At 37.7% G+C, this 19,643-nt stretch overlaps 1 protein-coding gene across 3 annotated transcripts in view; it reads right to left on the reverse strand.

The window, feature by feature from the left end:
• Positions 1 to 1,382: 1,382 nt before the first annotated feature.
• The window catches only part of BtbVII (BTB-protein-VII), a 26,414-nt gene continuing 8,153 nt past the window's right edge, over positions 1,383 to 19,643 (reverse strand). For 2 of the 3 annotated variants that reach the window (XM_017614660.1, XM_017614659.1), the window contains exons 6-7: positions 3,479 to 4,689; positions 1,383 to 2,346 (exon numbers count right to left, since the gene is read on the reverse strand). In XM_017614660.1, coding sequence (XP_017470149.1) covers positions 2,005 to 2,346; positions 3,479 to 4,689 — 1,553 coding nt within the window. In that variant the 3' untranslated portion in view covers positions 1,383 to 2,004. Of the gene's footprint in view, positions 2,347 to 3,478; positions 4,690 to 10,774; positions 12,714 to 19,643 lie in introns of those variants that run through there. The other variant, XM_017614662.1, reaches the window with a different exon arrangement.

Raw genomic sequence — 19,643 nt, forward strand, 5'->3', positions numbered from 1 at the left:
ATTCAAAATTACATTCAACTTTCGCTTGAAACTTTGGCTGTCTTTGTAAACGCATTAATGCAAAACAATAGCCACTTTTATTTCTAATTCACAATTTATGCAACTTTGTTAAAAATAGGCATTTCTTCATGGTTGCGCCATTTGCACATTATTACGCGTCATGGATGAGAAGTAAAAGAGACTTATGCACTATATTGATGAGTTTAAGAAGAAAGTCTTCTTACTCATTTATAACGGTTGATGACAACCATTACAAAATAAGACTTATCTTAATGGGCCAATACAGGTATCAAACGTTTCATCGTACATACAACCGAAACAATTGTCTGGCATGAAGAAGAAATAAAGAATGAAAAAGGACCACCCTAAAGCTTATACCCTATGGTATTAAGTTATCGCATAAGCCAATCAATTTGTTTTAGCTACGACTTAACTGGTCAGTATTGAAAAAATTTGTAAAACCATCAATATTTTTTGCCAAGAACCAAGATCGCGTTGATTATGATCTTAAAATCATAATTAAAGCGTTAAAGTTTGATTTATATTTCTCCGATCAAATTTAACTGTTATTTTATGAAATCTATTTTTTTTTTATTAAGAATAATTGTCATTTTTGGATTTTTTTTTAAACAGTTTTTATCGTAATTATTTATATTTTTTCGGCCAAATCAAAACCGTTATTTTAAAATTTGGTTTACTAGACAAACGATTTAAAACGGTCTCAAAAATGTAGTCTCTAATACTCTTTTAATGTTAAAAAAGATTGAAAAAATAAAAATTCAAAACAACATTTGCTTTTGATCGAAAAAACTAAAAATCACATAATAACGCGCAAATTTTACTAAAAAATAACAATACAAATTTAACGATTATTCTTGATCGAAAAAACAAAAAATCTTGGTAATGGTTATTTTCGGTCACTGGTTTATGGTCTTTTTAGTAAAAAATTAAAAGCATTATAAGCAATAACGTAATTTTTCTATTTATTAAGCATTTGAATGTTATGTATGTATCCTATGAATTTGGTTCCCATCTTTTGCTTAATAACAAAATAAAACCAATTCGATTCATATTTTACAGTTAATTTTTTAACTACATATCCCTTTACATTTCCTATTTGCCAATTCTAAAACTTGTACATAAATAGTATGTACATATTGTAATTCTGCATTTTCACAATTCAAAAATCCACTCACCAAATGCCACGAAAACACCTAAGTTTACAGTGAATTGCAATATGGCACTAAAAGAACAAATTTAATTTTTATGGCGCCGTAGTTAGTAACTCTCCAATTTTCGGAGACTTCTTAATGGCGCAACAATCAACAAATTCTGCTTAGTTATAATAAGTATGTTAGCTTACGTATGTTTGTTTTAGTAATTTTTTTTTTTTGTATAGTTATGTAATAAACCATCTTACATCAAAGTGAGTTGTTCATTAAAGGACAAAATTCGTGAAAAATATTAATATTTTTTTCTTTTGTACCAATACCTAGTGCTTAAACATCTTACGCACGAAGCCTACTAAACAATATTGTACAAAAGGCCCACAAAAAAATTTATTGCCATGCATTTGCACCTGTAAAATGTCATTTACCCGTGCTGTCGCAAATACTTCAACATCAAAATTGACTTCGTTGCACAGCAACAAGTCTTACAATGAAAACAATTATATGTATACGTTTGTATGTAGTTTCTTGGTAGATACAAATGTGGCTTCAAGTACAATAACCTTTTTAGTTTTTTTTTTAGTTTTTTTTTTACATACAAATATTTATTGTAAGTATATCTTACACCTCATGCGAACTCAATTCGCACTTACGGAGTTTAAGTATATGCTTATGTTTTTGAGGCGGAACTTAAATGACTAACACCTTTGGTCCAAAGTCAAAGGTAGCCTTAGCCCTCCTAACAAACAACAAATTTTATTTCCAGCAGCAAATGCTGCCGGTTCAACAATAAAAACCTCTCAAAATATGTATATACCGTCACCAATTAACGCTTTCAAATGGACTCAGTTTTGGAAAAGTGGCGAGTGCTACTACCTCCACTGCCGCTACTTCCACTTCTGCCGGTGGTTCCTGAGAATGATTTACTGTTGTTATCATTTCCGGACGAAGCATTTGCTGCTTCACTATTTTGTCGTTCGTGATACTCTTGAAAGCATGGTACAATACATAAATTCGTTTGGCATTCGGGACAGTGGTATTTAGTTTTGCGCCGCAAAATTCTACCATGTCCATCTATGGTGTTCCAACAAAAGTTACAGCCCAGAGCCGGTCCGGGACGTATTACGGGGCAATGACTAGAACGAGGATTTTCCAAGGTGATGATCTCCCGAGAGGTCTGAAAACAAAAAACAAAAATGCATTATAACAATGATGAATATATAATTCAAGAATGTTGATTATATATATAGTAGGGGAACACCAAGCGCGGCAGATTAACTCAAATGCGGCAGATTTGCATATCGTCGGTGATACGGCAAAACGGTGTATGCCAATACCATGTGACAGGTATGTTCACTACCCGGCACGAGCGCGTGCAGGGAGCGCTTTGTCTGCGAACCTTTCCCGTCGCGCTCCAGGAACCAGCTTGCTACTGCAGAAACTCGATCGGGTTCGAAGATCTCGACAGAAATTTTCTTAACAAGGCAGTCTCGGAAGTACCCTGGATGCCACTATACATAGAAATCCCTCCAAGAAGTCCGCTTTGCTTCCCTCAAAGGCTTCTTGCAAGCACGCAAATGCTGCTTATAATTTTGCCTCTCAGATTCGTGAATTAGTCTTTTTTAAGTTTTTTAAATACTCAAAGCTGATATTAACCTTATTCGGTTCGATCACAGAACTAACTATTTCGACGGAGACATACATATGTATGTATATACAGTGGCGAAAGAAATAATAGAAACATTTTATTTTGACCAGTTTTAGCTATATTTATTTTTTATTCGATCTTCAATATTTTTTTGTACAAAAATTACGAAAATTCAACTTATATTCCCAAAAATTCCTTGAAAATATTAAAACTTTTTATTCAGAACTTTTGGAAAAATTTTAAGTATGCAGTCAAATTTTAGTAGGATAAAGTGCAAGTTTCAAGCCTGTAGAAAATCGCGTTGATTTTTTTAATAATTTTTTTAAGTGGCAGAGTCATGCATTTTCTTTCATATAAATTATGCCGACAATGCTCAAAATTTCTCTTTATATAGGAAAAAATGCCTAGCAGCCTCAGCAAAAAAAAATATATTTCGAAATCCCGCATTTACGGTCAGATTTAGTTTATATTTATAATACCTATTAGCTATGTATATGAAAAGGCATAACTGTACAAAAAAATTTGTCGATAGGTGGCTTGGGAGTAGAGATATTTGGAAAACCCGTATCTATGGTCCGATTCGGTTCATATTAAAAAAAAAAACTATTTAAAGATATATATGTTTTTTACTATTAACTTATTTAGATAAATTATTACTCACTTGTGGAGAAGACACCGATCTTTGTAACTCCTCACTCTTGACTCGCAAAGAGGGTAAGTGCTCAAACGAACTACTACTCGTAGCAGTGGCTCCAGGATGCAAACTGCTTCTACGCTCCGATAATAGACTACCCGTTGCAGATTTTGAACTACGAAAATTGCTCGTCGGTGGTGGTGTGTTCGATTCTGAAGATCGAACGCGCTCCAATGGTGCCGAACTAACGCTTGATGTATTACCCTGGACGCCAGTAATAGATGATGAGGTTGTCGGTGAACCAGTCCGGCCGCCTGTACCACTGTCATCAATATAAGTTGTAGTAAACTGTGGTAGGGTGAGCATTTTTGAAGGACTAGCGGCTGTAGATGATGTACTCATAGTGCCGATCACCTCATTGGACGATCCTCCGCTTCCACTTGATACGATTTGATGCGGTACTACATATTGCGAAGAGCCAGCTGGCGGTGGTGATCCACCGGACGTGTACATTGATTCCGGTAGTGATATGTGTTGTGGATGATGCAACGAAATGCTGGTGATATGACTCGTGCCAGCACTGCTGCTGCTGCTGCTGGCGTTAGTGGTTGTGCCCGAAAGTGGGTGTGAAAACTGACGATGTAACGGTGCAAAGGGGTTTGTGCCACCGCCACCAACTATTAATGAGCCAGCAGCACTAAGCGAATGCTGTGTGGGCAGTAACGGATCAGAATGCTGTTTCATAAGGAAGGGTGAATTCTGCGGAACAGATAATAAATGTGGTGAAGACGGAGTCAAACTCGGTGCTGGTTCGGAAGAGTGACGTTCAATACGTGGCGGCACAGACAACAAGTGTTGGTGGTGGAGGTGGTGGTGTGTGGGATGTGTATGCAGCTGGTGAGCATGGGCAGGCGCAAAATTTGAATGCGTACTACTGCCGGGGGAATTGCTGAAGGGATCAAAGTCGATACATGAACCTGTCGGTTCGGGTGAAGCTTGAGCATTTGATAAACTATCACTATCGCGTTTAATACGCGGTTGACGCGTGAGCACTCTATTGCGTTTTGTTCCCATTTGCTGTTGTTGCGAATGTTGGTGCTGCAGTTGCGTAGCAGGTTGCTGTTGTTGAGGGAGTGGGCTAGTAGGTGAGGGAGACATTGCCATATTAACGGCGCGTGGCGAGCACTCAGGTTGAGAGACAATTGTTTTCACTGCAACGTTAGGCGGCTGTGATATATCTGAAAATTAAAAATAAATAAGATTTCAGTAACCTTCGATTGCGTTTAAAAATTTGCATTAGGGTGGTCTTATCAAAATCTATATTTTGTATACAGCACCTCTTTATTGTGTTCTATGTACAAAATAAAGACATGCACGAAAATTTCAAAATTTTAAATAAATTTTTAGGGGCCACTACCAGAGTTTGAAAAATTTATTTATTTTTTATTTTTTTTAACTAATTATTATACATAGACCCACCAGAATATGTTTCCGTACAATGTTGTTTTTACATATTTGCAATGTTTTTCGTAATATATATTTTTTTAATTGTTAATAGAAATAGAGGTCATTCTGCATCAAATGTCATACAAATTAATGATTCAAAGTTTTTACAAAATTTAGGAAAATTCCATAAAATGTGACCAAAATTTTCAAAACACTGTACGGAAACATATTCTGGTGAGTGATATTCATAAACTCGCTGAGTTATATCTGATCAAAGTCAAAACTTGTGAAAATTTAAAGTCAGTTCGCGCTAAACTTTCATTTGGATGCGAGTATTATTTATTGCCATACATGTGCTAGCTGAAATTTTACTTTACTATATACTAACTGACCCGATAGACGTCATACGGACGGGACAGAGCTATGTCTGCCTCCAGAGACTCACACCACAACAGCTCAATTTCGCTTTGGCTACTGCAGCAGGCTAAACTCGTACCAGAGCAGAGTGAACGCAAATGTGCCCAATGAAAGCCCGGCATGCGGAGAGTCGCCACATGACTCACGGCACCTCTTCGCATGTCCCCCAAAACCCTACCCAGCTAACGCCCCTGCCTCTATGGACAGACCCAGTGGAAGTTGCGCGCTTCCTGGGCTTCCCTTTAGCTGAGCCTGACGACAACGTTGACGGACAAGCCGATTCGAGCGGAGTGTGTAGCCGCTAGAGCAACATGTTATGTTATGTTGTCAAAAGTGGACGGAGCTACACCCATTTCCCAAAAATCTGTAATAATCTTATATCATCCCAGTAGATAATTTCAGGCCAAAAGGCCTTCTTGAGATTCCAGAGGCCTTTCACTTTGCTTTTCTTTCTCCTTTCCTTTTTGTATGTAGTGGCATAAATTGAAGGCATAAAAGGGCTTCCAGAACGGCTTTTGAAGAACACATTTCAGAAGGCCTTTGGAGGAGTTCTTATAAAGCTGCTCCTTTAATTCATAAAGAGCTTGCTTCTTTAAGGGATTTATTTAAGGCTCATATCATCAAATATGTTTTATTGCAATCTAAAATGCATTTTTAAATTCATTTGTAATGCTAAACAACATAAGCTTATACTTTCGTGTAAATTATAAGTATAGAAAGCCCGTCTAGACCCCATGCAGGGAATTCTTCATTCCATCTTGGGTCGCCCTTTTAGAATGGCTTCACTTAAGAAGGCCTACCTAAATTATCTTGTGGGATGTTAAAATAATGTTGTACGTTAATTAGCGTCATACATATTAGAGGGCTGCGCAAATGGTTTTACTTTTACGGTGCACTATTGCACACTTCAGTAAATGCAGTACTTCAGCAAATTCAATTGACAATAAATGAAGTGAATGAATCCATAGTTAAGAATAATTGAGGTAAGTTGTTGCTAATGGCCCTATTTTATATGGCAACTGGTGCTAGTTGCTGTTATGGTAGCCATGTAGTCTGTTCCAATAGCAGTGCGGTTTACAGGATTTAGTCAGAAGTCGTTCCCATAGACAAAAAAAAACTGTAAGAGGGAACACTTTTAGAAGAGTAACTGAGCAACTGTTCCTAGTCAGAAGTTACAGGATTTAGTCCGGAGCTTTTCTTTATATAGGTTCATGAAAAGTATCAAACGATAGGCAGGGTTGCATTTGTAAACGAAAACAGAACGTGGTGAAAGCAAAGAACCTTATATTTGTTAAAACATGGACGTAAACAACAAAATATTTGACTATGTATAGACTTTAATTAGGCTTACGTGGTTCAACGAACTAAAGAACTAGTTCATCTCAATGAACTACTTCGCTAGTTCGGCCTTTTCATTGAACTAAATTTGTCAGTGCTACTATTTCTCATTTTGGGTCACGATCCAAACATTCTTGGCACGAGCAAAAACCCATCTTTACAGATACGTTTTAAAACGCGTTAGCATTGTTACTGCTTCAGTTCCTTGCCAAGATAGGGCATTTTCGAACTGGCTGCCGAGATATGTAGGTCGATCTTCAACCCAGGTGTCGATATAAATGAATAGGTAAATAAATAAATAAATGTATTCATAAATTGAACTAAATGAACTAAAGAACTAGCTCACTAACGTAAACGAACTAAAACTCAACGGTTCACTCAAAAGAAGAACTTAAGTGCCCAACTCTAGTATGTATGTAGTTTACAAAACTGCATAAATCTCATGTAGTGCTAAAAAATTATTGCAAATGTCGATTTCGAGTCAAGTAGTTACTAATAGAAAACAGTTTTCATATTTATGTAAATTACCGTTATATAGGAGTTGAGCGTGGTTAGTGTCGATTTCGAAAATTTTTAGCGGTTTTTTAGCTTACCTGTAAGCAATGTTCGTACCGAGTTTAGTGGGGATAGGTGAAGTGGCTGCTGCGCTAAAGCAATATTTTTCTTATTTTATGCCAAAATTCCAGGACTTACGGAAATAACTTGAGGCCCGCCCACATAGAACTTTGGCGTTGCGTTGGCGTTGGCGTCGCTTGAACAACTGTGACTATAGTCATTATAATGAATACATGAATTCAAATGCAGCCGTCCACATAGACAAAACGTATGTAGTTGTCTGGCACCAGCATCATCGGGCTCAACGGTAAAACATAATTCGTAACTGATTTCCATTTTGACGTAGAATACGTCTTACGTTTCTATATGGAGGCTATGCTCAAATGTTGTAGTTGTAATTTTTAGAGCTTCACGAAAACGCTTATTGCACGAGAACTAGTAAATCGATTTCAAAGAAAATTGTGCCGTTTCAAAGACAAAATTTCAAACCTATCGACAGATACATTTATGTAAGTAACTGATTCGTTGTCTGTCGTAGAAACAACGGTAAATATTGGCTTATTGAGCCTTTAAGTGCTCTAGCAGCTTATGGTTGGCAGATATAACTCAAATTTTCGGGATATAAGTTCTTTGGAGCAGTAGAAATATTTTCGTATACCAACTTTATATAAATTCAACAAATATCGAGCATTTAAAGGCAAAAAATGGTTGAAAAAATTTGGAATTTTTTTTTGAAATATCAAAATGTCGAAAACCGCTCGAATGATTTGGTTTTTGTTTTCTTTAATCAAAAATTCAGGTATTTTTCTTTCGTTTCGTATATGGGAAGTATTGGTTGATATCTTCTAAATATGTTCATTTTATTCAAATATATGCGCATAAATGCTTTTCCATACAAATCATCAATTTGCAAACACGTGCATGTGTAAAAACAGTTACATAGGTGCTGGCAGAGACAAAAGGACACCAAAACAGATTGCGCAGGTGAGGGGAAATATGTATAAGCTGATCACAGCATCCCCATAAACATTTTGGCGAACGTTCGAAAATGACCTTCGATATCCAATATGACTATCGAACTGAGAACCAAATTATAACCAACCTTAGCTTTCCAACGTTTATAGTATATTGGAAATACACTCGAGATGTGTTCGAAAAAAAATGGAAACCATAGTAACAAGAGAGAAAGTGATGTCCGGCTCATTCTCGAAAGGAAATATAAGAAAATCTCTCTCATTAAAATTCCAATTCGATAATGGGCTGGATTTCGAATTCATAACGAAAGAAAAATACATTGGATAACGAAGGTTCCGTTTTGCTGGAGAATGGCCTAGTTCTCGAATCGAATACTAGCCTATTTCACCAAGAACTGCCATCTCCTAATCCAGGGTGTGATGCGACACCGTGCCTATTGGACGGTTTGCAGTCAGGAGGATATAAACCGGCTGTAGTATAACGGCGCCTCTTCGACACCGGGCCGCATCGAGGAGTAATGGTGGCCTTACCGCGACATGGGGCGCTGGCGCGGCGGTCCAGATGAGATCGCCTTCCAGTTAATTGATTGCTGAGCTCGCCTCGTCGAGCAGGCAGTCGTACGAACAAGATGTATACAACTAAACAAAAAACAACAACAAAAACAGTAAAGCAAGCGCGAAAACAATCGCGAAAACAGCGACGACAGCTACATAAGCAATAGCCACAACTGCAACTATCGCTACAACAGTAGCAACAGCAACTACTGCTGCGAAAACAGCAACAACAGCACAAAAAACAGCAACGGCCACGCACGGCAGTAACATGCTGGGCGGGGGTAAGGGCACCAGGCGCAGAGGTAGCTTCTTTGAGAGCCTGACCGAGGATTAGGCTGCCCTCTTCATTGAACACGACAGAGAAGAAGAGAAGCCAAGCACCAGCAGGGGCGGCGTGGATCAGGCGCAGCATCGTTCGCATGGCCTCAAGAGAGCAGAAGCATTACTCCCGAAGAACAGACATCGCTTTGCAAACAGGCATCGGACTGAAGGCCGGCGTCGCTCCGGGAGTCGTGACCGCTCCGAGAGTCGATGCTGGTCCAGGGGCCGGCGTCGTTCGGAGAGCAGGCATCGCTCCAGCAGCAGGCACCGTTCCAACAGTAGGCACCGTAGATCTCCCAGTCGGACCTCCTCAGCGTCGCATGAGTCAGGGTGGCAGGTACAGGAGAATAAGAAGCGTAGTCGCAGGTGCAGACCTCCTCCACTACCATCCTCCGGTCAACCGGGAGCCCTTGATGACCACCATCGTATGAAAGGAAGTAAAATTGAATCAAAATAATGATACACGTTATGGCGTATGTATATCTATTTATAAGCTAATGGTACATATGATTAAAGTTCATGTGGATCTGCTTCTCTATTGCTAAGTAGTAATATTTTGCAATTCATGCAAGTTGTGAACAGCAATAAACTAAGTTGAGTTGTGAACCATAATAGGGGCCCAAATTAAGTTCAGATATCTTAGTTTTGGCTCGAATTATCGTACACACTAACAGACAAACATAGTTTAATCGAAATGCGAATGATATGTCCAATACTGTGTATACGTACTCAACTCTGAAAGGACTAGGAAAAATGATGAGAACCCGTTATGGAGCTATTGAACTTGGTACTAAAGATAAAAACAAATCCAATAAAATGCGTGAAATGACTATTTGAAATTTTACGTAAAAAGTTATTGCCCTTTCTGCCATTCTCAGTACGTCGCGCAGTGGATGTTGCTCAAATGATTTATGTAGTTCGTCATACAGACATTTAAGTGCGGTGGCCAATATCCATTTTTAGGAGATTTGAATCGAGACTCATTACCCCTTTTAGGAACAATCTAATCATGTGGAATCCAATATCAAAATATCAACGTTTTTTATAAACTATTTATATTTATTTCTTTACACGTATATCGCACATTTATTAAATTTAAGGATATTTGTATTTATACTTTTATTTTTAATTTCGCTGGTTTGAAATATGCAATATAATCCTTATTTATGTATGTATGTATATTTAAAAATCAAATATTTCCATAATAAATAGTTATGCAATTAAGTCTATCAGAAGATGGCCCACTGCTTTGTGTGCTTTGTGTATTTTTTTTTCTTTCTTTTTTTGTTCATTTCATTGATGGTCTTTCTCACTGTACAAAAAATTGTGTTTCCTTAAAATACAAAAAAAAAAAAACGGTGTCAAAAAATTGTTTTAAGGAACGCCTTTAATAGCATTTGTTTTTACTTTGTGAGCGCATGTGGGGTTAGATGAATTAATTGCAATTCATTATGCTACTGTATATCTTGATTGCAAATAGTTACTCGTATAACTACCATCTCTAAGTATCGCCTAATTATGATGAAACTCCATCAAGAAAACGTTAATGGATTAATGTACAAATAATATAATGACGAATATTAAAAAAAAAATCAGTTATTCTCTTCTTCCGAATTGTACATACAACTTTAACGTTATAGTAATATATATGTAGGTATTAGTTTGCCAAGAAAATTTTAAAAATACATATTGACTTAATTAGCTAAATACGATCTTATGGTTAAACTGTTTTTTTTTTTGTCACACAATTTCGAGTTTGCGCCGAACGCGGATATCTATTTCACTTGTATTATCATTAATAGGTATTATTAGGTATTATTTTTAGTGTCAGTGTGTCTGCCGTGCAATTATGCGAAAACTACAGCTGATGCTTCGAATAGGATTCAAATGAAGTGGTTCGAAAATATGCCGATTTTACTCAATGCTTTTATTATAAAGTAGCGTGCATATTTCTCCTGCCTACGCTACATTCGCGCACCTTGTTTTGGACATTTGAATTTAGGAAATCCCATCTTGGGCGCACTCTTAAACACACTATATACATATATATATATGTATATGTTTGTATGCTAATTCTTAATGACGATGTCTATTCAGTTGAGTTAAATTTCCTGTATTGCCATTTCTTTCCTATTTCTATGTTGACCAAATGGTTTATTTTCCTTAAGTTCATGTAATGAATAGTGCTGTTCCCGCTGGAGCACCGCCATGAGCTAGTGCTAGTGGATGAGAGTGGGCTAACACTGTATGACTGCCACCACTGCCACCAATCACACCATGTGTGGGCTGAGCGGTTGTTTGTATTATAGCTGTAGTAATCGGATGTGTATGTGTGGTGGCTGCAACTGCTGCCGTATGCTGTTGTTGCTGAAGATGCTGTTGTGCAATGTGCATCGAAATTGTCGTCGCGGTGTTTGCACTCGAAACTGAATTCTATATTGAGTTGAAGTTAATACTTTGTAAATTCATTGCAGCTGCCGGATTAACGTTGATGGTGCCAGCTCCAGAGCCAGCGCTGACGCCAGTCGCATCTATGTATCGCTGTCTGGACACAGTATGCAGTCCAGCCGCCGAGAAGTCCATATGTCGCGGATCCAAGAAGTTCATTACGCCCATAGCTGGATGCGCACCTCCTGCGCTTCCGGCCGTAGCAGTATGATGTGGTGTACACATTACTGATGGTGCAGGCGTGTCCGCCGGTGGGGGTATTTGCATATTCAATGCAGCCGATTGGGCAGCCGCAGCTGCCACTGCTGCTGTTAAATGTTCATAATTTTCATTAGTCGTATCATCGTTTGCTGTATTGGGAGGTGTCGGCGATGGCGACATATTTGGCTCTTGTTTAACGACACGTGCTTTAATGCTAGGCCGTGAAACAGGATAGCCACGCTTTTTGTACTCTAACCACAAAGTACGATTATTTACGCCGTATAGGCGTGCAGCCTTACAGAAACCAATACCACCGGAGCGTACAGCTTCTAAAGCTCGTATAAAATTTTCATCACCTTGAGGATTGACAGAACGTTTACGTTTTGCCCCTTGAATGCCACCGCTGCCGCTGTTTGCATTACCTCCAACTGAACTACTGCCGCCAGCGCCAGCCCCCCCACCACCACCACCACCACCGCTTGCAGCAGTGTTGCCCGTGGTAACATTACTAGCGCCATTTGCTGAAGCATTTCCTGCAGCTTCATTGGGGTGGGGGGATTGGATGGGCGTGGGACCTTGGCTGTAAACCGATTGTACCATACTCGATTCGTTTGGTGAAGTTGGAGAAAGATTTTGCGCTGCTGAACTAGTACCATAATTGCTGACTAGGCTGTTGACGGTTATGATCTGTGGAGAATATGTTGTTCCAGCATTTTGTTGCTGTTGCTGCTGTTGTTGCTGCTGCTGTTGTTGCTGTTGCTGCTGTTGTTGCTGTTGATAGTGTAATTGTTGAAAATGCTGCTGTTGTTGTTGTCCGCTTGCCGATTGTTGAGCCGAATCCTGTGTGTGTGGCTGTCGTTGTTGTTGCTGGGGGTCGCTGTTGCTTGATGCGTTTGCTTGCTGATTGCCAGAACCGCTGCCACCGCCGCTGTTACCAATCAAATTTGGCTGGCAAGTTGATAGCGAAAAGCGAGAATAGTTCGAGTCAACGACCGTCCATTGCAGACCTGGGAAGGGGAGAGAGAGAGAGAGAGAGTAAGAGAGTGTGAGAGGTTTTTGTATTTTTGTACTAACACCATTATTAATTTTAACTTTTTTGGTGTATCGTATATTTTTTTATAATTCATTTCATCTAATAACTACGATTACTTTATGACAAAATATACCAGAAAATTTATACGTTAATTTTGGATTGAGAGAGAAACAGAGTTTGAAAATTACACGAGATGCTTGCGATCAATGCACTCAGTTGAATTTAATTCAAAAGCATATAATTTTGCCAATACAATATTTTTCCATAGTTTTATTAATTTTTGCACTATTAACAAAAAAGTACATCTGTGCTTTTTAAAATTTGGTTTTGTTTTTCACTTTATCTGATACGATTAAATAAACTAAAAAATCACAATTTTGATCAGACTCTGTGCATAGCTCTCTCCTGATCCCCAAGTACAGCAAAAGATAGGTCTTCAAAATTTGTTGGATTGTGTTGTTTACTGTTTATCTTANATCTGATACGATTAAATAAACTAAAAAATCACAATTTTGATCAGACTCTGCGCATAGCTCTCTCCTGATCCCCAAGTACAGCAAAAGATAGGTCTTCAAAATTTGTTGGATTGTGTTGTTTACTGTTTATCTTGCTTTTATCTTAAATATATGAATGAATTAAGCGTTAAATTATTGTATTTTAGCGTTTGAAAAACTCGCCTTTGTAAATGATTTTTTTTAATGATTATTACACCGGCTCACAAAAAAAGTTGTCTATACTTTTGATGAGGCCCACTTAACTTCAAGTATTTTGACGCGCCGAATCCAAATTACACAGATAAATTGGCCTAAAACCTTCAAAAAAAAAAAAAACTGGCGAAAAACGTGAAAATCGGAATTTTCTGCAATTTACTCGAAAACTTGAACGTGTTTGGCCAAAACAGAGCTTTACTATATGACTCTCTTTTTTTGTGTGCCGGTGTTATATATTTTATTTAGTGAATTTTATTAAGTGAATTGTGAATGAACTCCACCATATGTGGTTTTTGATTAAAATTTTTTTTTAACAGTAAGATAATATAATAGAAGGAAAGCTATTTCGTAAAATATAATAATTTTAAATTGAAGAATATTTAAAACAAGCCGACGGCAGAAAGTTTCTGACACTGCACGTTACTTCAAAATACAGATTAATTTACTAGAAAAAAGTAAGTAACTAAAGACCACATCTCCACCTAATAAAATAATTTCTTACTACATATAGAGAACATCAAATTTTGTCTATAGAACCTGGATAAGTTTAACAAATAACAAAATAAAAATAATTCACAACTCAACGCGGGACAAATTAAGTTAAACAAATGTTCAAAAATCGAAATTGATGGTTGTGGCGGTTTGCATTAGGACAGATTCTCTTCATTGAAGCACATTGTGATATTTATACATTTTTCGTTTTACGGATGGTAGATAGAGATAGAGTCACCTACACCGCTATTGCGAGTGTCGACTAGTACTAGATAAACGACTGTTAGTCGATTATCGATTATCCGTGGTATTTTCAAAGTCGTTTTCTCGTTCAATAAGTGCTTGTGAATAGTTTATAGTCACTCATCCTTCTACAACTGTGTTTGTAAAACTATTCACAGTCGCCTATTAAACGAGAAATAATCGACATTCACAATACCATGGAAAAGCGACAATCGAATAAGAGCCGTCTATCTACTACTAGTCGACACTCGCAATAGGGATGTTATTCTTAAATCATTGATTAAAAACAACTTTAGGGCATACATTTAGGAGGCATTTCGGTGCCCAAGTATCCCCCATTTCCGCCGCATTCGCTTTCCTTCTGCACTTCGGATGCTTTTTCATTGTTCGGAAAATATAAAACTAAAATAACGGAACCCTTTATTGCGCCTGACGGCATTCGAACGTTACGAAAATGAACGTGTACGAGATTATTATATGTATATCCAACCGCATTTTGGGACAAAATAATTTGGTCCAATGAGCTGAAAAATTCCAAAAACGGTAAGCAGGTGTGGTGTAAGCCTTCCGATCGTTAGAAAATGCTGTCCGTACAATCAGCGGTAAAGCGTGTTATAACTGTGAAATTTATACTTTCATATTATGATTCTGCATGTATATTCTAAAGGGCGTGTCAGACATTGCAATATTTATCAATACTAAAAAGGCAACCATGAGCCGTCTTGCCGCCGGTCTGTTATTTCTCTTGGTTATAATTAAATACATTTTTAATTTCAAGATTAATTTATTATTTATAACTAAACAAAAAATATAAATTCGCGCTCAGTGTTACACGGTTAGTTTGACAGCACTTGCTGAAGAAATATACATTGCTAGTGCAGCATGCTCAAGTTGAAATATATTTCCGAAATCGAACTCCGCTCTGTCAGTTGCAGTCACACTTTGCAACTTTAATTAATGAAACCGATTTTCGAATGGTGACAGTAAGGTCTCTCTGGCTGTTCACACGTCGAAATAAAATTTCTTTCTTTTCTTTTTCAGCGAATTGCGTGGAAAAGTTGCGAATATTGCCATGTCTGACACGCTCTTAACAGGTCTATTCTGCATTGGTAGCAAAAATTGTGTTAACGGTAAATAAAGTTCTTGCAAATTTTTAAACCGTTTTTGAATTCTGCGCACTCTTGTAACCGGTAAATTTTGTAACCATCTCACATACAAGTACTAGGTAACAAAATATTGCTCCATGAAATATGCAATACCTGAATTTATACAATACTTCATAGTTGAATTGCTGAATAATGGGTCTGTTAGTACAGTACTTCTTTTTTCGCTCTTGTACTTCGTACTTCGAAGTACAGTCAAATTTACTTCTTTGCAATATTTTGTACTTAAGGAGGGAAAATTGACGTTAACTGGTTACAGAATCTCCCCTAAGTCCAGTACTTCTCCGATCTTCTGGACGATCGTCACATGGCCTGGCCGATAAATTCGTTCAAACCATTAAAGTCGCCGGGGACCGATGGCACCATACCTGCGCAGATGCAAAGGGCTCTAAGGCTTATCTACAGCTTACTTCGTGACAGAGCTGTCGCCGCGGAGTGGGGGAGCGTCTTCACTCAGTGCAGAGTCAATAGGAGCACTCCACATGGTGATTTTTTCTCTCCCCTGCTCTGGTGGGCTGTCGGGTGATCGCCCATGTAGATAATGTGGAACTTTTGGTTAAGGGGCGATTTCTGTACACGCTTTTTGATCTGGCTCAAGGTTAGCTGAACCAGGTAACTAGGCGGGAGATCAACGGCGGCTGTCGCGGAAGCCTAACAAGGAAAGGCGTCGGTTGCCTTGTACTGCTGTAGGGGAGCTATCGGTAAAAGGTGGGGTCTCTCGCCCAAATTAATTCATTAGCTCTAGGAAATCAGATTTAAGCCTATATTGTTTCAAGAAGACCTTGTCTGGTGGAACTCACTAGAGAAGGCTACACTTGTAAAACAGGAATTAGCGGAGCATTAGGAACCACAACTACACTGGCACTTAACATAAATATGTTGAACACTGCGCCTGCGGATAATGCAAACAGAACTCTCGCAGCACGAACTGCTATTAGGCTAAGTGAAACCGGGTCCTTTTGTGACATAAAAAGGAAAAGGAAGACGTTTCCCTGCTGCAGCAAATGTTTTTATAGAGCACTTTAAAACACATTACCACTCAAGGGTTAGTGATGGGGGTTCTGACAGGCCATTGTGCGATTGGTATTCATGCGATGAGACTGGGAAATTCAACTGATCCTTTTGTATCAGCTGTCAAGAGGAAGGTGAAGTGGAATCATCTACACACTTTCTTTTAGACTGTCCAACTTTCGCGAAACTCAGATGTAAGCATTTTGGCTCGCACTTCTGAACAAACGCGGAGCTCGCAGGGATCGAAATTAGCTTCATTCGAAATTTCGTAATCGGCTCCCGGCGTTAACTTAATAACCCAAACTAAGCTGTACTTCTTTGAGTTACGAAATAGTTTGTCACATTAGTTATTACAGATGGCAACTGGCAACTGGCAACTTTCAACTGACAACTGCAGTTGCTACAAAGTGTGTACACAGGCAACTACATTTTTGCTGGGTTGCTGGGAAGGTTTTTGGAGCGTATTTTCTATATTTTTTTAAAGTATGTCATATATTTTACATTTTAATAATTTGAACGATATTAACATTTTGCAATGCAGTTTGCTTTTAGAGAATATGGTGAAAATAAGAAAACAATAACTTGAAATTTTAGTTCCCGTGGAGTACGCCCTTTTGGCGAAACAAAAGCGAACACTGATTGCAAATTTTTTCCTTTATCAACTGAAGCGCCTCTTTTAAAACTACCGACACACCAAGTTTTCCAAATTGAAGTCATTGCTGTGGCACTACCGTCTGCGAAAAATCGAAGAGGTGCGCAAGCATTTAGGTGTGGAGGTATTGAAGTTGAACGAAGTGGTCCATCTGTTTATTAACCAATTATACTACAGAATATGCTTTGAAAGTGAACACAAAACGATAATAAAAGAAAAACTTCGAAAGCATTAACTTTTGCTTACCGTGTTCGCAGTTTTCTTTCGAGTTGCGTTGCCAGCTGGCCACCCAACCGTGGTTGCGTTGCTATTCGTAATCTACTCATAAATTAAATAAGAAGTGGTGAACATTTTTCGTAACAAAATTTTCCAGTGACAAAATGATCGGTAACAAGCTGAAGAAGACTGGAAATATAATTTAAATGAGACCATAGATCATTTTCTAGAAATATTTCGACGCCCGCGCCACCTACCGCAAATCCCAATTTCAAGCTTTGTGCAAAAATTATAAAAAATTTTCACCAAAATTTCAAACTCTTTATTCAGAATTTTTAGATAAATTTTACGTTTATAGTTTTATAGCTAGTTTTAAGTTACTAAAAATTCGCGTTGATTTTTGGCAACATGGAAGAAAATGCGTGACGTCCACAAAAAAGAAAAAAAAATGCCAAAAACCGTTAAAATCCGCCAATGTAATAAATTTTGTAGAATTTCCTTTTAAGATCCTAGTATAGTGGAAGGACCAGTATGCAATAAATGTATTTAGATATATTTAGATAAATGTATTTAGATATCAAGAGGCGGATTTTTGCCTGTAATTGATGCTCATGGATCTGCCCACCCTAATCCAATTGAGTTAAACTGCCATATCTACGTTTGAAAGGTGACATTTCAGGCTACATTTTTAATGAAGGCAGTTCTGTAAGTCGTTGCTCGTTTCAAAAGTTATCACAGCGCACGGCATCCATACGATTGATATGCATATCAGTACAAAGGTCTTAAAACAAGTGTATTTTGCGTTTGAAATTAAAAATTGGTTTCCAGCACTATATTTCGGACATTTTCTCGAAAACTGGCCCAATGATTTTATCCCAAGTTTCCTCAAGTCTAGCCCAAAACCTTAGCTTTCGTTTGGTATATAGCTTATATCTGCGAAAACTATTGTGGTGATAAATAAATAAAATATTTTTCGTCAGCTTCCAAGCTTCGTTAAAAAAAATGGGGATAATTTACGTCATGAAATTTATATCACACATTTTGTGTTTGCTAGTTCAGCTTTCGTCACTCGAAAATTTTACCACAAAGAGGTGTTTTGTTTGATGTGTAACCTAACGCTATGTGATGATTTTTAACTATAAAAAAGGTGAAAACGCTGCAAAACCATGCTGAAAAATGTGTGAAGGGTATGGTGTGTATGCACTTCGCTCTGGCCGGTCAGCCACTGAAAAATTCGATGACATAATGCATATGCTTGAGCAAGACCGGCATGAAGCATGAGCAGAAGATATCGGAGGAATATAACATCGAGGTTCGATGTTTGGGTGCCACATGAATTAACGCCGACTGGCCATAAGTGGAACGTAACCCAAGGGGGGATCAGGTCAAAGTCCGATCAGACGACAGCGGGTCAACGAAACCGGAGCAACCCATATTTATATGTGCCAAGGGCAACCACCATTCCCAAAAAACACTTTGGGAACCTGCATGCTATTAAAACAACACCATAATATATATATATATATATATATATACGATGCCCGAATAAATATTATAATGTTGAAATATTTGCGTAGATTGTTTGAGGTTCTAAATGGATGTTCCGCAGTAAACACCAAAAAAAAGCATATTTTCAAGTTTTTGACGATGCCCGAATTCTCGCAATAATAAATCACAAAATGTCGCAAATAAAGTTTTGCAATCGTTGTTTACTTAACAATTAAAAAACTCACAAAGTTTCTTTTCCTAATTGAAAATGCTACTTTTTTTTAAGTGAAGGCTAAACTTATAACCTCCATCTCCTTTTTAAGTTAACCGCAGGTTAGTTTGTTTAACAACCATCAAGGCGCACGCCACAAAATGGTGGAGAAGCTCGGCCACATACTAACATATTGTGTAAGCACTATTCTAGTTATTACTATTACTATTATTATTTGGTTTAAAACTCAGTTTTGTTGGATGAATAAATTTTATGGTTTCTACAACTAAAAGTTAAAATATGCAAATCTTTAAAGACGACTTTTAGTTATGTGTATCCTTTGGAAGTAGTGGCATATTACAGAACTTGATTCGTTAAAATTCACGACACATGCTCGCACAACTCCTCTATTGACTTAATGGGGGAAACGACAAATAAAAATGCAGAAAAAGCAATTCATTGTTTTTTTATTTAGTATTACATAATTATTTAATTTTTCTACTTAATAAAATCTAACAATTATCAATGTACTTGACGGTAAAATTAATTTAAGCATATGGGCATATCTTTTAGCGCAGCGGCATCTACATGCAGAGCATATGATCTTTGAAAGGCTCTTTCGCATTCCACGCCTGTAATTGTGCCTTTAGCATCATCTAACAAGTTTTCCAAATATTGTAGTCGTTGTTCTATTACATTTAGTTCATTTCGCATTTCG

The sequence above is a fragment of the Rhagoletis zephyria genome, unplaced genomic scaffold (genome assembly GCF_001687245.7).
Source record: "Rhagoletis zephyria isolate East Lansing unplaced genomic scaffold, Rhagoletis_zephyria_1.1 Rzeph_scaffold_00875, whole genome shotgun sequence".
In the NCBI taxonomy this organism is placed as follows: domain Eukaryota; kingdom Metazoa; phylum Arthropoda; class Insecta; order Diptera; family Tephritidae; genus Rhagoletis; species Rhagoletis zephyria.